The sequence below is a fragment of the Cotesia typhae genome, unplaced genomic scaffold, assembly GCF_013202065.1.
Source record: "Cotesia typhae breed Kobodo isofemale line unplaced genomic scaffold, CoteBio_Ctyphae scaffold_45, whole genome shotgun sequence".
Lineage (NCBI taxonomy): Eukaryota > Metazoa > Arthropoda > Insecta > Hymenoptera > Braconidae > Cotesia > Cotesia typhae.
In genome coordinates, this window is record NW_027423777.1 from 685,918 (window position 1) to 698,768 (window position 12,851).

At 31.9% G+C, this 12,851-nt stretch overlaps 3 protein-coding genes across 3 annotated transcripts; all 3 read right to left on the reverse strand.

Annotated features, from left to right (window-relative positions):
- Positions 1-6,199: 6,199 nt before the first annotated feature.
- On the reverse strand, positions 6,200-8,051 carry LOC141536842 (uncharacterized). The gene is made up of 2 exons (XM_074257606.1): positions 7,961-8,051; positions 6,200-7,886 (listed from the first exon to the last, which is right to left on the reverse strand). Exons 1-2 carry the CDS (start codon positions 8,003-8,005, stop codon positions 7,107-7,109), a joined length of 825 nt encoding a protein of 274 aa, XP_074113707.1. The 5' UTR covers positions 8,006-8,051; the 3' UTR covers positions 6,200-7,106.
- A 762-nt stretch (positions 8,052-8,813) lies between these two features.
- LOC141537023 (uncharacterized) lies at positions 8,814-9,599 on the reverse strand. Its single transcript, XM_074257862.1, has 4 exons — positions 9,590-9,599; positions 9,349-9,476; positions 9,023-9,284; positions 8,814-8,941 (listed from the first exon to the last, which is right to left on the reverse strand). Exons 1-4 carry the CDS (start codon positions 9,597-9,599, stop codon positions 8,835-8,837), a joined length of 507 nt encoding a protein of 168 aa, XP_074113963.1. The 3' UTR covers positions 8,814-8,834.
- Positions 9,600-11,598: 1,999 nt separating this feature from the next.
- Positions 11,599-12,567, reverse strand: LOC141537024 (uncharacterized). The gene has a single exon (XM_074257864.1). The coding sequence runs from the start codon at positions 12,565-12,567 to the stop codon at positions 11,599-11,601; it is 969 nt and encodes a 322-aa protein (XP_074113965.1).
- Between the last annotated feature and the right edge of the window lie 284 nt (positions 12,568-12,851).

Genomic DNA, 12,851 nt, shown 5'->3' on the forward strand with positions numbered 1-12,851 from the left:
CAATGTCGAAACCCTAAAGAACTTGTTCGACAACAATTATCATGTGCTTTACGATGCGTTCTTGGAAAAAGACATTATATATGAAAAATTGTGGATGACCGAAGAGGATCAGATATACTTGCATCCATCATTTCTTGCTGAGCTAAAAAAATGTGCGATTGAAGCCGAATAAAATTCTAGTATCGCTTGTATCAAATACACTACCCATCAACTATTCAACGCTTTGAACTTTAAAAATCTCTATGTATCAACGGAAATAACGTTCAAGAGATATTTTGTGTTTTCGACAAAAAATAACCGGGCGCTGAAGAATAAAATTGATAAAGTCCGTTCAACACCAGTGGAAACAGGATTAATTTACCATTACGATGAAAAGATAATGAAAAACCTATGGCAAAAAATAGAGAAGGTGGAGAAAATCAAAGAAGCTGAAACTATGAACGGATCGAGTTCGATAACTTGGTGTTTTATTTCATTGTGTTTGAGGCTGCTTTGCTGTGGAGCTTAGTCATTTTTGGAATTGAGCTTATTGTTTACCACAATCACTCTAAACATCAAATACATCATCATCCATTGAATTGGATTCTGTAAAAAAAAAAAAAAAAACGTAAATTGTAAAATAAAAGATAAATTGTAAATTCATCTGAACATGTTTGACAAAGAATAGATTTTTTATCAACTTACCATGGAGATCGGTGACAAAGTCACTCACATAATCCGGCAGCCGATCACCTTCGAACCATTTAAAGATAAATTTCTTATCCTGCTCTGTCCAATCATACTTCAATGGGTCCAATATTGTAGGTTGCTTCTTGTAGGCATTTTTCCAAACAGAGTAAATATAGTGGGCTCTCAAAAATTGTTGATAAAGCTCACTCTTACATGGTGGTATTGAGCTAGCATCAAAATTTAGAATTCTTTTGCTAAAATGTTCATTGACGTCGGAGGCTTTATAGTTGTTAACGAATAGTTGATACCTTCCATCATCGACGTCTTTAGATCTTTTGGCATTATATATTTGGCAAGTGAAAAGTTAAATAACATTAAATAGATCTTGTAGCTAGTCCTCTGTTAAATTTTCTTCACCAAGAGTAGCAAACGCTTGTTGAAACTCAATGTTTTTTTTTCAGCAAAGTATAAGGTCTCTTTTTTCCTTTGTTAAAGAAAGCTGGATTAAAATCACAACCAGTAAAGGCATGAAAACCAATTAAACTGCTGGCTAACAATTGACCAAGTTCACTATAAAGCTTAGTGATGTTAAGATATCTTTCGTTATTCTCAACTCCATTGAGCATCCAAATATTTGCATGAGAATTCTTCATTTGTGCCGTATTACCAATCATTATAATCAAAATATCGGTATCGGAGGCTCTAATAACGATATTTGACTGCTCTGCGATGTTACAAGCGTGATAAATGATTTTTGTGTCCGCTTCTTCATGTGCAGTACAACAAAAATCTTCATCAACACTCGATTGGACTTCTTCATTAGCAACCTGGTACGATTGACAGCTCCGAAAATTTAAATAAATTTTTCGCTTACCCAAAAATGATTTCATCTCCTCACTAGACCAATGTACTATGAAAAAATCTACAAGAGTTTCTTTAAATTTTGAGTTCTTCAATTCTTTAGCAAAATCAGATGGTCGCACTTGTTCCGATTCAGAGATTCTATAATTAATTAAAGATGCTTCGTGTCGTAGAGATCTTTCGCTATCTTTTATTGACGGATACACATATTGGTCGAAGATGACGTCAATTCTGTTTGATGTCGGTACAAAGGAGATTGACTAGAGTGCTCTCATGAGTATATTCAAACCTTAAACATCTATACTTAATATCTAACATGGGTTATTCTCATGGCAATTTCTACTATCGTTCTTATGAACGCGATGTCAAATGGCGGCTGCACATGCGCCTCATGACTTAGCGGGAAGAAGACCGGCAAGCCCGGAGCACGAGGCCGGTGGGGACGCCATGATCACCAGTTGTACTGGGACTTGTGACTAGTGCAATATACCTGCGTTCTCTCTGACTTAGAAATTATTCCATTGTGTTTTATTATTTGCTAACGTAATTAATTATCAATTAAATATCATTTTTTCATACCTAATTAAATACATTAACTCGACATTTGTGCATTATTTTCAAACTCAACATAAATTCGTGGTTAAATATTTAAGACGCTAATAAAAAGTACGTCGTACTTAGTGTTTAGCATCGCGGCCATTGTCTGTAGTTGCGTGATAAATTAGACGCAATAAATTATTATTGTTCAAAGTTTGTTAAGAATCTTCAATTCAGCTTGAATATTTATTAATATTTTCAATTCCGTTTATTAATTGATTATAATTGAAATTAGTGTCATTTAATTACATTTTGTAATTATTAATTGAATTTATTCAGTCGTCATTATTAAATTAACTTCACTTGATGTGCCTTATTTAACTAATTTTAATCGTTTTATTTATTAAAATCAAATCAAGAATTTCAAGAAACAAAGTGCGTTAATAATTCAATATATTTAATAATTGTCGAGTTATTTAGAAAATAATTGAAGTCAATAGTAAATTCTCGCGTCAAATAGAAAATTATATTCAACTACTAATTTAAACAAATTATTCAAATCATTTAAATCAATAAATAAATCAGATCCTCTCGGATCACAATACAACTTGATCCCAGTGATCAAGGATTCGATCCCAGCGATCAAGGATTCGATCCCAGCGATCAAACTCATAACACACTTGATCCCAGCGATCAAGGATTCGATCCCAGCGATCAAACTCATAACACACTTGATCCCAGCGATCAAGGATTCGATCCCAGCGATCAAATTTATAACACAACTCGATCCCAGTGATCAAATTTATAACACAACTTGATCCCAGCAATCAAAGATTCGATCCCAGCGATCAAATTCAATACTTGAACCTACTGGTCATTTCAAACCATTCTAAACACACAGTCAATTCTCTTCCGATTACAAACACACGATCCTTTCTGATCATAATTACATCTTACATCTCTACTGAGATATTAACGGTTGACGGTTAACCACAATAACCTAACGGCGGCTGAGATCAATTCTCACCCCTCATTGCACAGCAGTGCAATTATTATATACATTCATATCAATACACATATACACTCACATATCTCTTTATTGTATTCATCTTCGAGGAGTTTTTCTCTAGCAATTGCTAGAGTTTTCTCCCATTGGGGAATAAATTAATCACAATTATTCACCCCAACACCGAGTCTTTTATTTTAAAATAAATAGATCCTGAACCAATTTCCAACCAATCAACTACATACAGAAGAATTACGGAAATTCTCCTTAGTGGAGAGTTTGCGACAATACAAATTCTTTGGGCCGAATATTTCGTAACCATTTGCAGAAATTTCTAGGAAATACTCCCGAATGTTTTGGGTACTTCTTTCATTGAATGAAGAATGAAAAACCCATCAATCACGAATATATCTGTTTTTGGAGGCGGTTCTTCCTCCGAGTTCAGTTCAAGACATTTTACAAGAACAGATTTATCAGTTTTACAGAAACCACCATCCAGATGACATAATGCAAGAGGTACCGGAGTTATTGGATACGATAACAGTTTTAAGAGATTAATTTGTTGATCCATGGAAATTCCCAGTAAACGTCCAAATAAATTTTGCTGTAACTTGATTTCTTGTTTCTTACCTCCAATTTTTACAGACTTTTTTTTCACAAGAAGACTTGAAAAGTTATGTATCGGTGTCTTTTTGATGGGTTTTTCAAATCTTTTGGGATCAGATGCACATTCAGATATCAATTGTGTTCGTAGCCCGTCACCGATTTGTTCGACATGTAACAGAAATTCCTCCACTTGAAATGATGCAGCTCTCCCAGAAGCTATGTTGATTTGGTGATAAATCTAGGCTAAACGGATTAACATACTGATTAAACGAGTTCATAAATCTCTTAAGTTGTTCACGACTTTTATTGATGTTGTGTAGCTGCAACTCTGCCGATATATCTTGATTTTTCGTGATTCCCAATACATCCAAGACGTGCGTTATTATTGTCGAGCGGATGTCATGACTTCTTGCCCACCGTTGACGAGCAGAAATGGTATGAGTCAAATGTGAAATTCCAGTAAGCGTTCTCGCAACATCTGCATTGATGGTCTGTTCGAATGTTAAATCGATAGGCTCTCTTGAGAACGGTTTACCGGTACGTTTGATTCCAAAAAATCCCTTTTGGAAGTCTTGCTCCAAACCAGGGTGGGTTGTTGAGACCTTTATTAAATTATAATGATATTGAACAGTCCACTTTGCATAATTTTTATGGTTAAATACGAAATCATATAAAATTGGGAAGTTTTGCCGTAATCACCATTTAACGTTTGTTGTTCGTAAATAGCATAGTCATTGCAGAGTTCCTTCAAGCTGTCGCTATGAATAAAAAATGAAGATGCCTGACAACTCTGTAATCTCTCAAGTTCTTCTTCAATATCTTCAGCAACTGGAATATTTTTAGATGTTAGAAAAGATCTGAAATGTAATATTTGAAGTCCTAAAGCCATCAATGGGTGTAATCTTTTACAGCGGTTGAAATGTTTGCCTTCAATGAAACCTGAAACCCTTTGGGCTTAGTGAGTCCCCATCTCATGTAGGGTAGGTGTTACATTCTGGATTTTTGGGGTTTTTCCAGTTAAATATTTTTTTATATATTTAATAATTGTAAAACTCCAGGCTGGCCTCGTTAGATGATCGATCGACCTCAGGTGGGCCTATTGCTGAGCTCTCTCTTATTTTAAAAAGGATTTTGAATAAGGTTTTGTTTGAATAACAAGAAGTTAATTATATTAATAGGTGGTATATTAAAAGATTTCAATTTAAAAGAGTCAGTCAGTCTCCGGACATACGTCCGGGGCCTAAGATGGTTGTCGGCTGACTGCTGAACTGATTCTTCTGATCCAGTACAATAAAATTACAATAATTAAAAGTGCGAACGTCGCATCTCGGGTTACCCTAGCCAGAGAAGTCGTCGGAGCCCCGATCTCACGAGTTTAGATCCGAGTCCGGCGACTCTCTTCCCTATCAAAAAAATCCATATGGAAATCCAGCTTAGATTCCCACATGGATTCCCACATGGCGTTTTCTGATGGATTCCCATATAGGAATCCATATGGTTTCCTACATGGGAACCTCATATGGATTTCTATATGGTAATCCATTTAAAAACGCCATGTAGGAATCCATGTGGGAATCTAGGCTGGATTCCTATGTAGGAAACCAGTATGGAATCCTACATGGATTCCTATATGATTGCCTACAGGAAACCAGTCTGGAATACTTTGGATATTAATGTTTAAAATTCAGTTATTTGAAATACTTATCTTGAAAGGATTATTATTATATTTAGTTTGTTAAACTTAATCAATAAATCATTCATCGATATACATTGTCAATTTATTTTTTTTTGTAACCACTAAATGATTTAATTTTCTTAGTTATTAAAAAAGTTAAAGAAAGAAGATCTGGTTGTATAAAAATTAAGTTACAATTATAGTCAAAAGTAACTACAGTATTTTAATGTTTATAACTACCTTATTAATTATACCAGATATTAATAATTTTATGTATACCTGAACATATTCGTATTGATAACTACATGCAACTAGCTGAAAACTAATAATTGAAAAGTGTGTTATTATATTTTTATCCATATTTTAAAAATCATTAGTAATGTAACCAAAAACGTAGTATAAAAAAACTGTAAAAATGAATGATGAAAGCAAATCCAAGTTACTAGTTATTTTTTTGAATTCTTGACTTCACGTTTGATCAAATCATTTATTAATTCAGTTAAATATCTTCCAGATCCTTTAACAGCTTTTTCTAAATTAGTTCCAGTCAATCCCGGCTTTTGTTTTGTAATTCTGTCTTGGAAGCAAGCTACAATTAAATGATAAAACTACAATTAAATGATGAGTCCAAATTGCTTGAGCCAGATTTTTAACAAATTTAGAATCATCTTTTTGATTCTGTATTGAATCCCAATTCTCAGAACTAATAAAAATTTCTTTATCTAAATATTTCTTTTCAACCTGTAATAACAATATCAATAATTGGACTTTGAAGTAAACATGAATTTTTAAAACGAAAACCGAAAATCACATACTTTTCCTCCAGATATCGGGTCATCCCAGTAAACAATATGATGTCTTTAGAGGTTCTTGATGAACTCCTATTTAAGATTTGGACGTCGTAATTTTTAACGGAATGGTGTCTCTAAGACGTCTTGAGGACGTCGAATGCGCCACTTTAAGAGTAATATAAGACTTCCACAAATATTCTCAAAGAGATCTTTTTTCTGAGTTCAAAAAAAAAGAGTGCTTACAGAAGTTAGAATTAGGAAGTCTTTTTGAGTTCAAAAATAAGATGTCTTGCAGAAATCCGAATTAAGAGCTCTTTACGACTTCAAATAAAAGAGTACTTATAGTAGTCAGAATTGAGAGCTCTTTCTGATTTCATACAGAAAATTTGCAGAATATTATTATTATAAATTAATAAATATTATTTATTCATGCTATAAATTTATTAATATTAATTGTTAAATTATTATTGTTGTTATGTAATACTCATAATAATTATAATAATAATATTGATTTTCAGTCATTTTGTGACTTAATTTAAGTAAATTTTTATCATTTAGTCGCCATCCTTTCGTCCACGAAGTCAGTATTTTTTTTGATACTCCTTGACAAACAAGATGCATGTAATCCACTGGAAATTGAGACACCATACCAACACCAATATCTTCAAAATCTGATTTTCCTAAATGATGATCTTCATTTAAACGATTTATAAAATTCGAGTCAGTGCGTAATGGTGCATCCATATCAAGAAATAACATTCGATGGTCACTATATTCTCCTTCTTGAATGCACTTATCGCAACCATAAAAACCACCATGACCTTTTGTGTAGGTTACAAAAGCTCTCGCTGGTGAATCACAAATGACAGCCCTTATAATTACTTTAAATTTATGACTATCATACTCGAAACCTTCCTCTCTCAGATTTTTGTACTCATTAATGAAATCTTGAAGAAATTCATTAGTCATTTGGTTTGTTCAGTCCATGGTATATACCAATAACGAATGGTACAGAGACTTTTGGAAAAATTTCTCCCAGTATAGGATACAGTTGTCGTTTTGAATTCTTCGATATTGGCAAACCATCAATGTGTATACTAATCAGGATAATATCTGTAATCTGTTTTATATCGACAATTTTTAATTGATCAATTAATCCTTCTTTCAGTCCATAGTGGAAATATTCTCCTGGTGCAACCTCACGAATAGTAGTATCTGTAGGAGTATCAATTAAGGTACGACTGTCATTTGGAAGACTTTTTAACTCTTCTATTGACTCCACATTTCTAATAATTTTTAGTAAAGCACTTGATCCAGCTTGAGTAATGTTAAATTCGCATTTCCATTGAGCTAATTGTTTGGTTAAAGGAATTGGTACTTCGATATCACAATTATTATTATTATTATTATAAGTGATAGAAGTTGTAGTAGTTGTTGCTGTTACTGTTGATGTTGTTTTTGTTGTTGTACAATGAGAATTATCATTATTATCTGTGTAAGTCTTTAAAGAGATATCGGTTACGGTATTATCTAAATGAATCGACTGTAAACTGAAATCATCACTGTCATAATTATTGTCGTTGTTCATTACACTGTTATTAATAACTGGATTATTATCAAACGAAGTATCAACCGATGCTTTTGCACGTGCAGTCTCCAAAATTGCCTGCTCATAGCGTTTTTTCAATCTTCGATTTTTCTGACTCTTAGACAGTTCACTGAATCTTTTTCTTTCAGACATCTTGAGAAAAAAATATTTTAAATTAAAAAAAAATCATAATTTATATTTATTTTTTGGATAAATGTATACGTTACCTTTAAAATCGAATGATTTCTCAAATTTATCACTGATAAAAACATGAAATATCATACACAGTCAAATATTAATTAGCTACGAATATGCACTTACATTATATTTAGAACTTTTAATTTACAAATTACGAAATCACTGGTTATAAATAATTAATTGATTTCACTAAATTAAAGTTTTGCAATTCGACGCTGAATGTAAACAGAAAACGTACCATACACTTATAGGTTATATTAAAACAGAGATAAAAAATAAAAATAAAATTTCTATCATTGTGCGCATGCGCCAATACAATTCAATCCTACCTCAGCAAAAAGACCTCTGAAAGAGTTCATATTCATGACATCTTACGAAGTCAGAAAAAAGACCTCTTAAAAAGCTCAGATTATTGATGTCTTATGAGTTCAGTAAGTAAACTACTTGAAGAGCTCATATTTTAGAAGTCTTACAAAGTTTGTCAAAAGATTTCCTGTCGACTTCTTGATTAAGAGTTCTGATTGATGAATTCGTTAAGACATCATATTTAGACTTCTTATGGACGTCTTTGAAAAGACTTCTTCCAGAAGTCTTTCTGATTTGGATGCTGACTGGGATCAATCATTACTTTTTGGTAACGATTGTACGAAGGCTGCAGCAGTGACTTGTTATTATTTAAAGATGAACTTCCATCAACAGTAATTATTGGAGAGGATTCAATCTCTACATTATGAACAACCGGCAATAAATATTTTTTACTTTTAGTTGTATATGATATTCGTTAAAGTATAACTTATCATTAGAATGATTATTTTAAATTACTGAATGTTCGATATTATTTTATTACCCTTGTAAAACATACCTGGTGTATTATATTCAGTCAAATCAGGTGTGCTCGTTTCATTAGAGTCCCAGGGTTTTATTGTAACGAGGATCTTCAGGTAGCGCCATTAAATCATTTTCAATTTTTTCATTGTTACCTAGAACTGACTGTTTTCTGGAGCATCCATCTGAATAGTTGAATGAAATAGTTATTTTTAATTTAAATTAATGATTTTAAATTATTTTATTTTAAACTATTTTATTTTTACCGTTTCGATGATTGTTTTTGATAGAATCTTGCTTAATCTTATTTAACTCTTCCTTTAAAATGCTTACATCTGACAAAATAATTGTATTTTCATTCTCTAATGACACAACTCGGTTTTTGAGTTCATAAATTTGTTCATAGATCTCATCGACTACAGTTTTTTTACTAGAAAACTCTAATGAAATGTTTGGAGTGCTAGTATCAACTTTAGATAATTTCAGAGTTGACTTGTTACTTTTCAGAGAGTCATCTTTCTTTCTTTCCTGTAAAATAAATAAATTTGGTTACAATAAATAATGAATATAGTTTTTAGTATAATCGTCTTACTTTTAACGGTCTTTCATCATCTGATGACTTATCACTCTCACTGGATGAGACACGCGTCTGGCGAAGTTTTGTCGAATTGTCATCATCTTCTGCTTGTTTAATTTTTTCTTCAAGATTTTTTTTACTACCTGAAAATACGTGTTGATTAATTTATTTATTATTATAATTATTACAAATTATTAACTATTTATCACTTTAGAGGTTAAGCCTGATAATACTATTGCTATTTCGAAAATAATACAATTATGCATTCTGTACATTAGTCATATATTAAATATATAATTGTATTTATTCACAACTGAAATATTTAATTGATGTACTTACTTCCAAGTACTATAATACTGGCACTATAGGGATCGTGCACTAACTGTAGAGGCAGCACTTCAGCTGACGCTCACGCGCTCTAGTGTAAAAAGTGTGTACAAAATGGGCAAAAATTTGTTTATAATAAATGAAAAAAAATTATAAAAAATGGAAAAAATAATAAAGTATGGTTTTCGGCCAATAAAAAATGATGAAAATATTCGCGGTCAGAACGATTCGAAAGGCAAAAAACTTTTCGAGTCAGGACATGTACTGAATGTGATAGAAAAAAGAATTTTAAATAATCCGGTTATCATAACCGCCAATGTTGTTGCAGAGACAACTGTATCTAAAGTTTATAATGTCAAACTAACAGTATGTATTAATTTGTTTATTATTTTTACTCATTCTTGATGTAATTAAATATTTAATCAAATTCATCTTAACAAGTTCATTAATTTTTATGTTTAGCTCAATGATGATCGTCATGTAAATCAAGGCAAATGTGATTGTAAAGCAGGACAATCAGGAAAATGCAAGCATATTTTTGCTGTAGTCAACTACATCAATTCACCGGAAACAGCTTCGTCAAAAACTAGTATCAGTCAACAATGGGGTAAGCCATCCCAACGACAGTTATAACAGTACCAAAAAGGAGTAAAAATAAGGAAATGTTTCCTCCACCACCTTACCGTGAAAATGAGTTTTCAAATGTTGAAGTCTGTAAGCTAGAATCTCTCATTTTTCCTGATTCACTTGCTGGCTCACCTCTTCAAACTATGGTTAATTTGGAAAAGAGGAATAAAAAAGAAATAATAGCTGCTGAAACTCTTGTAACCTTAGTAAAAATAAACGAAAAAATAAATATGGAAACTAAGGCAACTAAATTGGTAACAGATATAGTCAGCCTTCAGTCGTGTAATAATATTTATTCCGTAGACACTGTGATTGACGAAAATTCATATAATTTCTATATAAGTGAGGTCTGTTGTGATGTTGACAAAATTATTAAGATTAGTGTACAAACATTACATCAATCTCAATCGGATGAATGGTTTAAACAACGAGTTCTAAGAATAACTGCAAGTAATGCCCATAAACTAAAAAGTAATCGTTTTGACGTAGATAAAGTTATTTCTGATTTTTTGACTCCAAATACACTTGAAACATCTGCAATAACATACGGTCGGAAAATGGAAAGCATTGCTTTTAAAAGAGTATGAAGGGTTAATTGATCCAGCACATAAAGTTATGAAAGTCGGATTAATCGTTAATATATGTCAACCTTGGTTAAGCTGCTCACCTGATGCAGTGGTAGAATATGGAGCGAATATTTGGCAAAAACGGTTAGTTGAGATCAAGTGTCCTTACAATTGCAAAAAATACCAGTTTTTGATCGACATGATCATACATGTAATGTGAAATATTTAAAATATGACGAGAACGGTTTGCAATTGAGTCAAAATCATTGCATTTATACACAAATACAGGTGCAAATGTACGTGACTAACATTGCATTTTGCGATTTATTTGTTTACTCACCTCTTGGAAGTGTTTTAATTACTGTAGCACGTGATAATGTCTTTTTGCAAAAATGTACTAAAACTTGAAAACTTTTACTTCTGTTATTATATTAAAAGATTAACAATGAAGTTTAAACAGTGAATTTTTATCTTAAGTACTAATATAAATAAAAATACTTACGAATGTTATTCCATGTAATTAGTTATCTATAATTACATTTTAAATATAAAAGATTTTATTAGTGTAAGATAGAAAACAAGTATTATGACCAAATATACTTCGTAAAAAAATATTTATTTCGATGTTCGTTAATATTGTAATGATATTTACAAATAAAATATATTTGTACATTGACAAAAAAGTTTTTACTCTATACCTAAATATTTTACAATTGTTAAATTTATCAATTCATTTGTGAGACGTTTAATCTTGTTCTTTGAATAGTGGCTTTTGATTGTTTATTATAGCACAAATCACAAAAAGAATTTCATCAATATGAGGTAACAACGATACTGGCACTTTGGAAAGAATTTTGAAGTCCTTTATTCTCTGATTTACTCGTTCAATATGTATTCTGACTGAAGCAATATTATATGTTTCGTCTACTTCTTCCGGTGTAAATTGATCTTTGTTACAAAATGGAGGCATAACGAAGATCGCATTTTTTTCTTCAACTTTAGTTTGTATTTGTGGAAAATCTTTATCTGCAAGAACAACATCTCCAGGCTTTATTAGATCAATTAGTCCGCAATCATTAGTAATAAAACAATCACCAGCTCGACCACCATAACCCTTCGACAAATAGCTGATAAATCCATTTGGAGTACACCCAACTAAAAATTTTGTAGTGTGATGGTGCTTATAATTAGAGTACATTAAAACTCTGTGCTTAACTTCTGGTGGAACCTCGGTGTTCACCTCTGTACAGTCAATAATTACACGTGTTTCAGGATAATGTAATTTAAATGCTTCGAGCATAGATGCTTGAACTGTAGCTTTAGAGGGCCAAAATATAAAATTTTCCATTGCAATGTGAAGCTGCCGCAGGTTTTTTATGAAGGTACGTAAAATAGTAGTACGATGAACATTGAATAAAACAGACAGTGCTGTAAATGACAAGCCGGTTTTTAGTTTCATTAAAGTTATTAATAATTTGGTTTTTTTATCAACTTTATTAGTTTTACTATCTGGAAGGAGATTTAAGATCCATGAAAAAAGAGCTAATGTTACACCAGTTAAATTGCTCATAGTCTCATCAGAAGTTACAGAAGAAATCCCATGAAAGCCTTGACAGTTTGCTTTGATCGATTCAATATTGATAGGATCACAACTAGAATCCGTGACATTTTTCTTCAGAACTGGTATAGAAGCCTCACACATTTTGTCATCCATTTTTTTACTGACAAATGGACCTGCACTGCAGCAGTACTCACACCTTCTCGGCAATCCAAATTACAGAAAAATACGAAGAATCTTCCGACGAATGATCTGGTAGCTCCTCAGTTTGGCAACTTATACTTCGAGTAACTGAATGAGAATAGTTTAAGTCACTTATTTCACAATTATAATCTTCCTGAAGTTCAATTCCAACTGGGTCTTGCTTCATTCTTACGACACCTGTATTATTATTATTATTATTATTATTATTATTATTATTATTATTATTATTATTATCA

Excerpts from the sequence above, each read along its gene's own strand:
- LOC141537023 (XM_074257862.1), bottom strand. Across the intron at positions 9,285-9,348 it reads ATGATGAAAGACCGTTAAAA|GAAAGAAAGAAAGATGACTC; the intron begins GTAAGACGATTA and ends TTTATTTTACAG. Across the intron at positions 8,942-9,022 it reads CAAAAACAATCATCGAAACG|ATGGATGCTCCAGAAAACAG; the intron begins GTAAAAATAAAA and ends TCAACTATTCAG.
- LOC141537024 (XM_074257864.1), bottom strand. The coding sequence starts at position 12,567 with ATGGATGACAAAATGTGTGAGGCTTCTATACCAGTTCTGAAGAAAAAT.
- LOC141536842 (XM_074257606.1), bottom strand. The coding sequence starts at position 8,005 with ATGTTTTTATCAGTGATAAATTTGAGAAATCATTCGATTTTAAAG. Across the intron at positions 7,887-7,960 it reads GAAATCATTCGATTTTAAAG|ATGTCTGAAAGAAAAAGATT; the intron begins GTAACGTATACA and ends TTTTTTCTCAAG.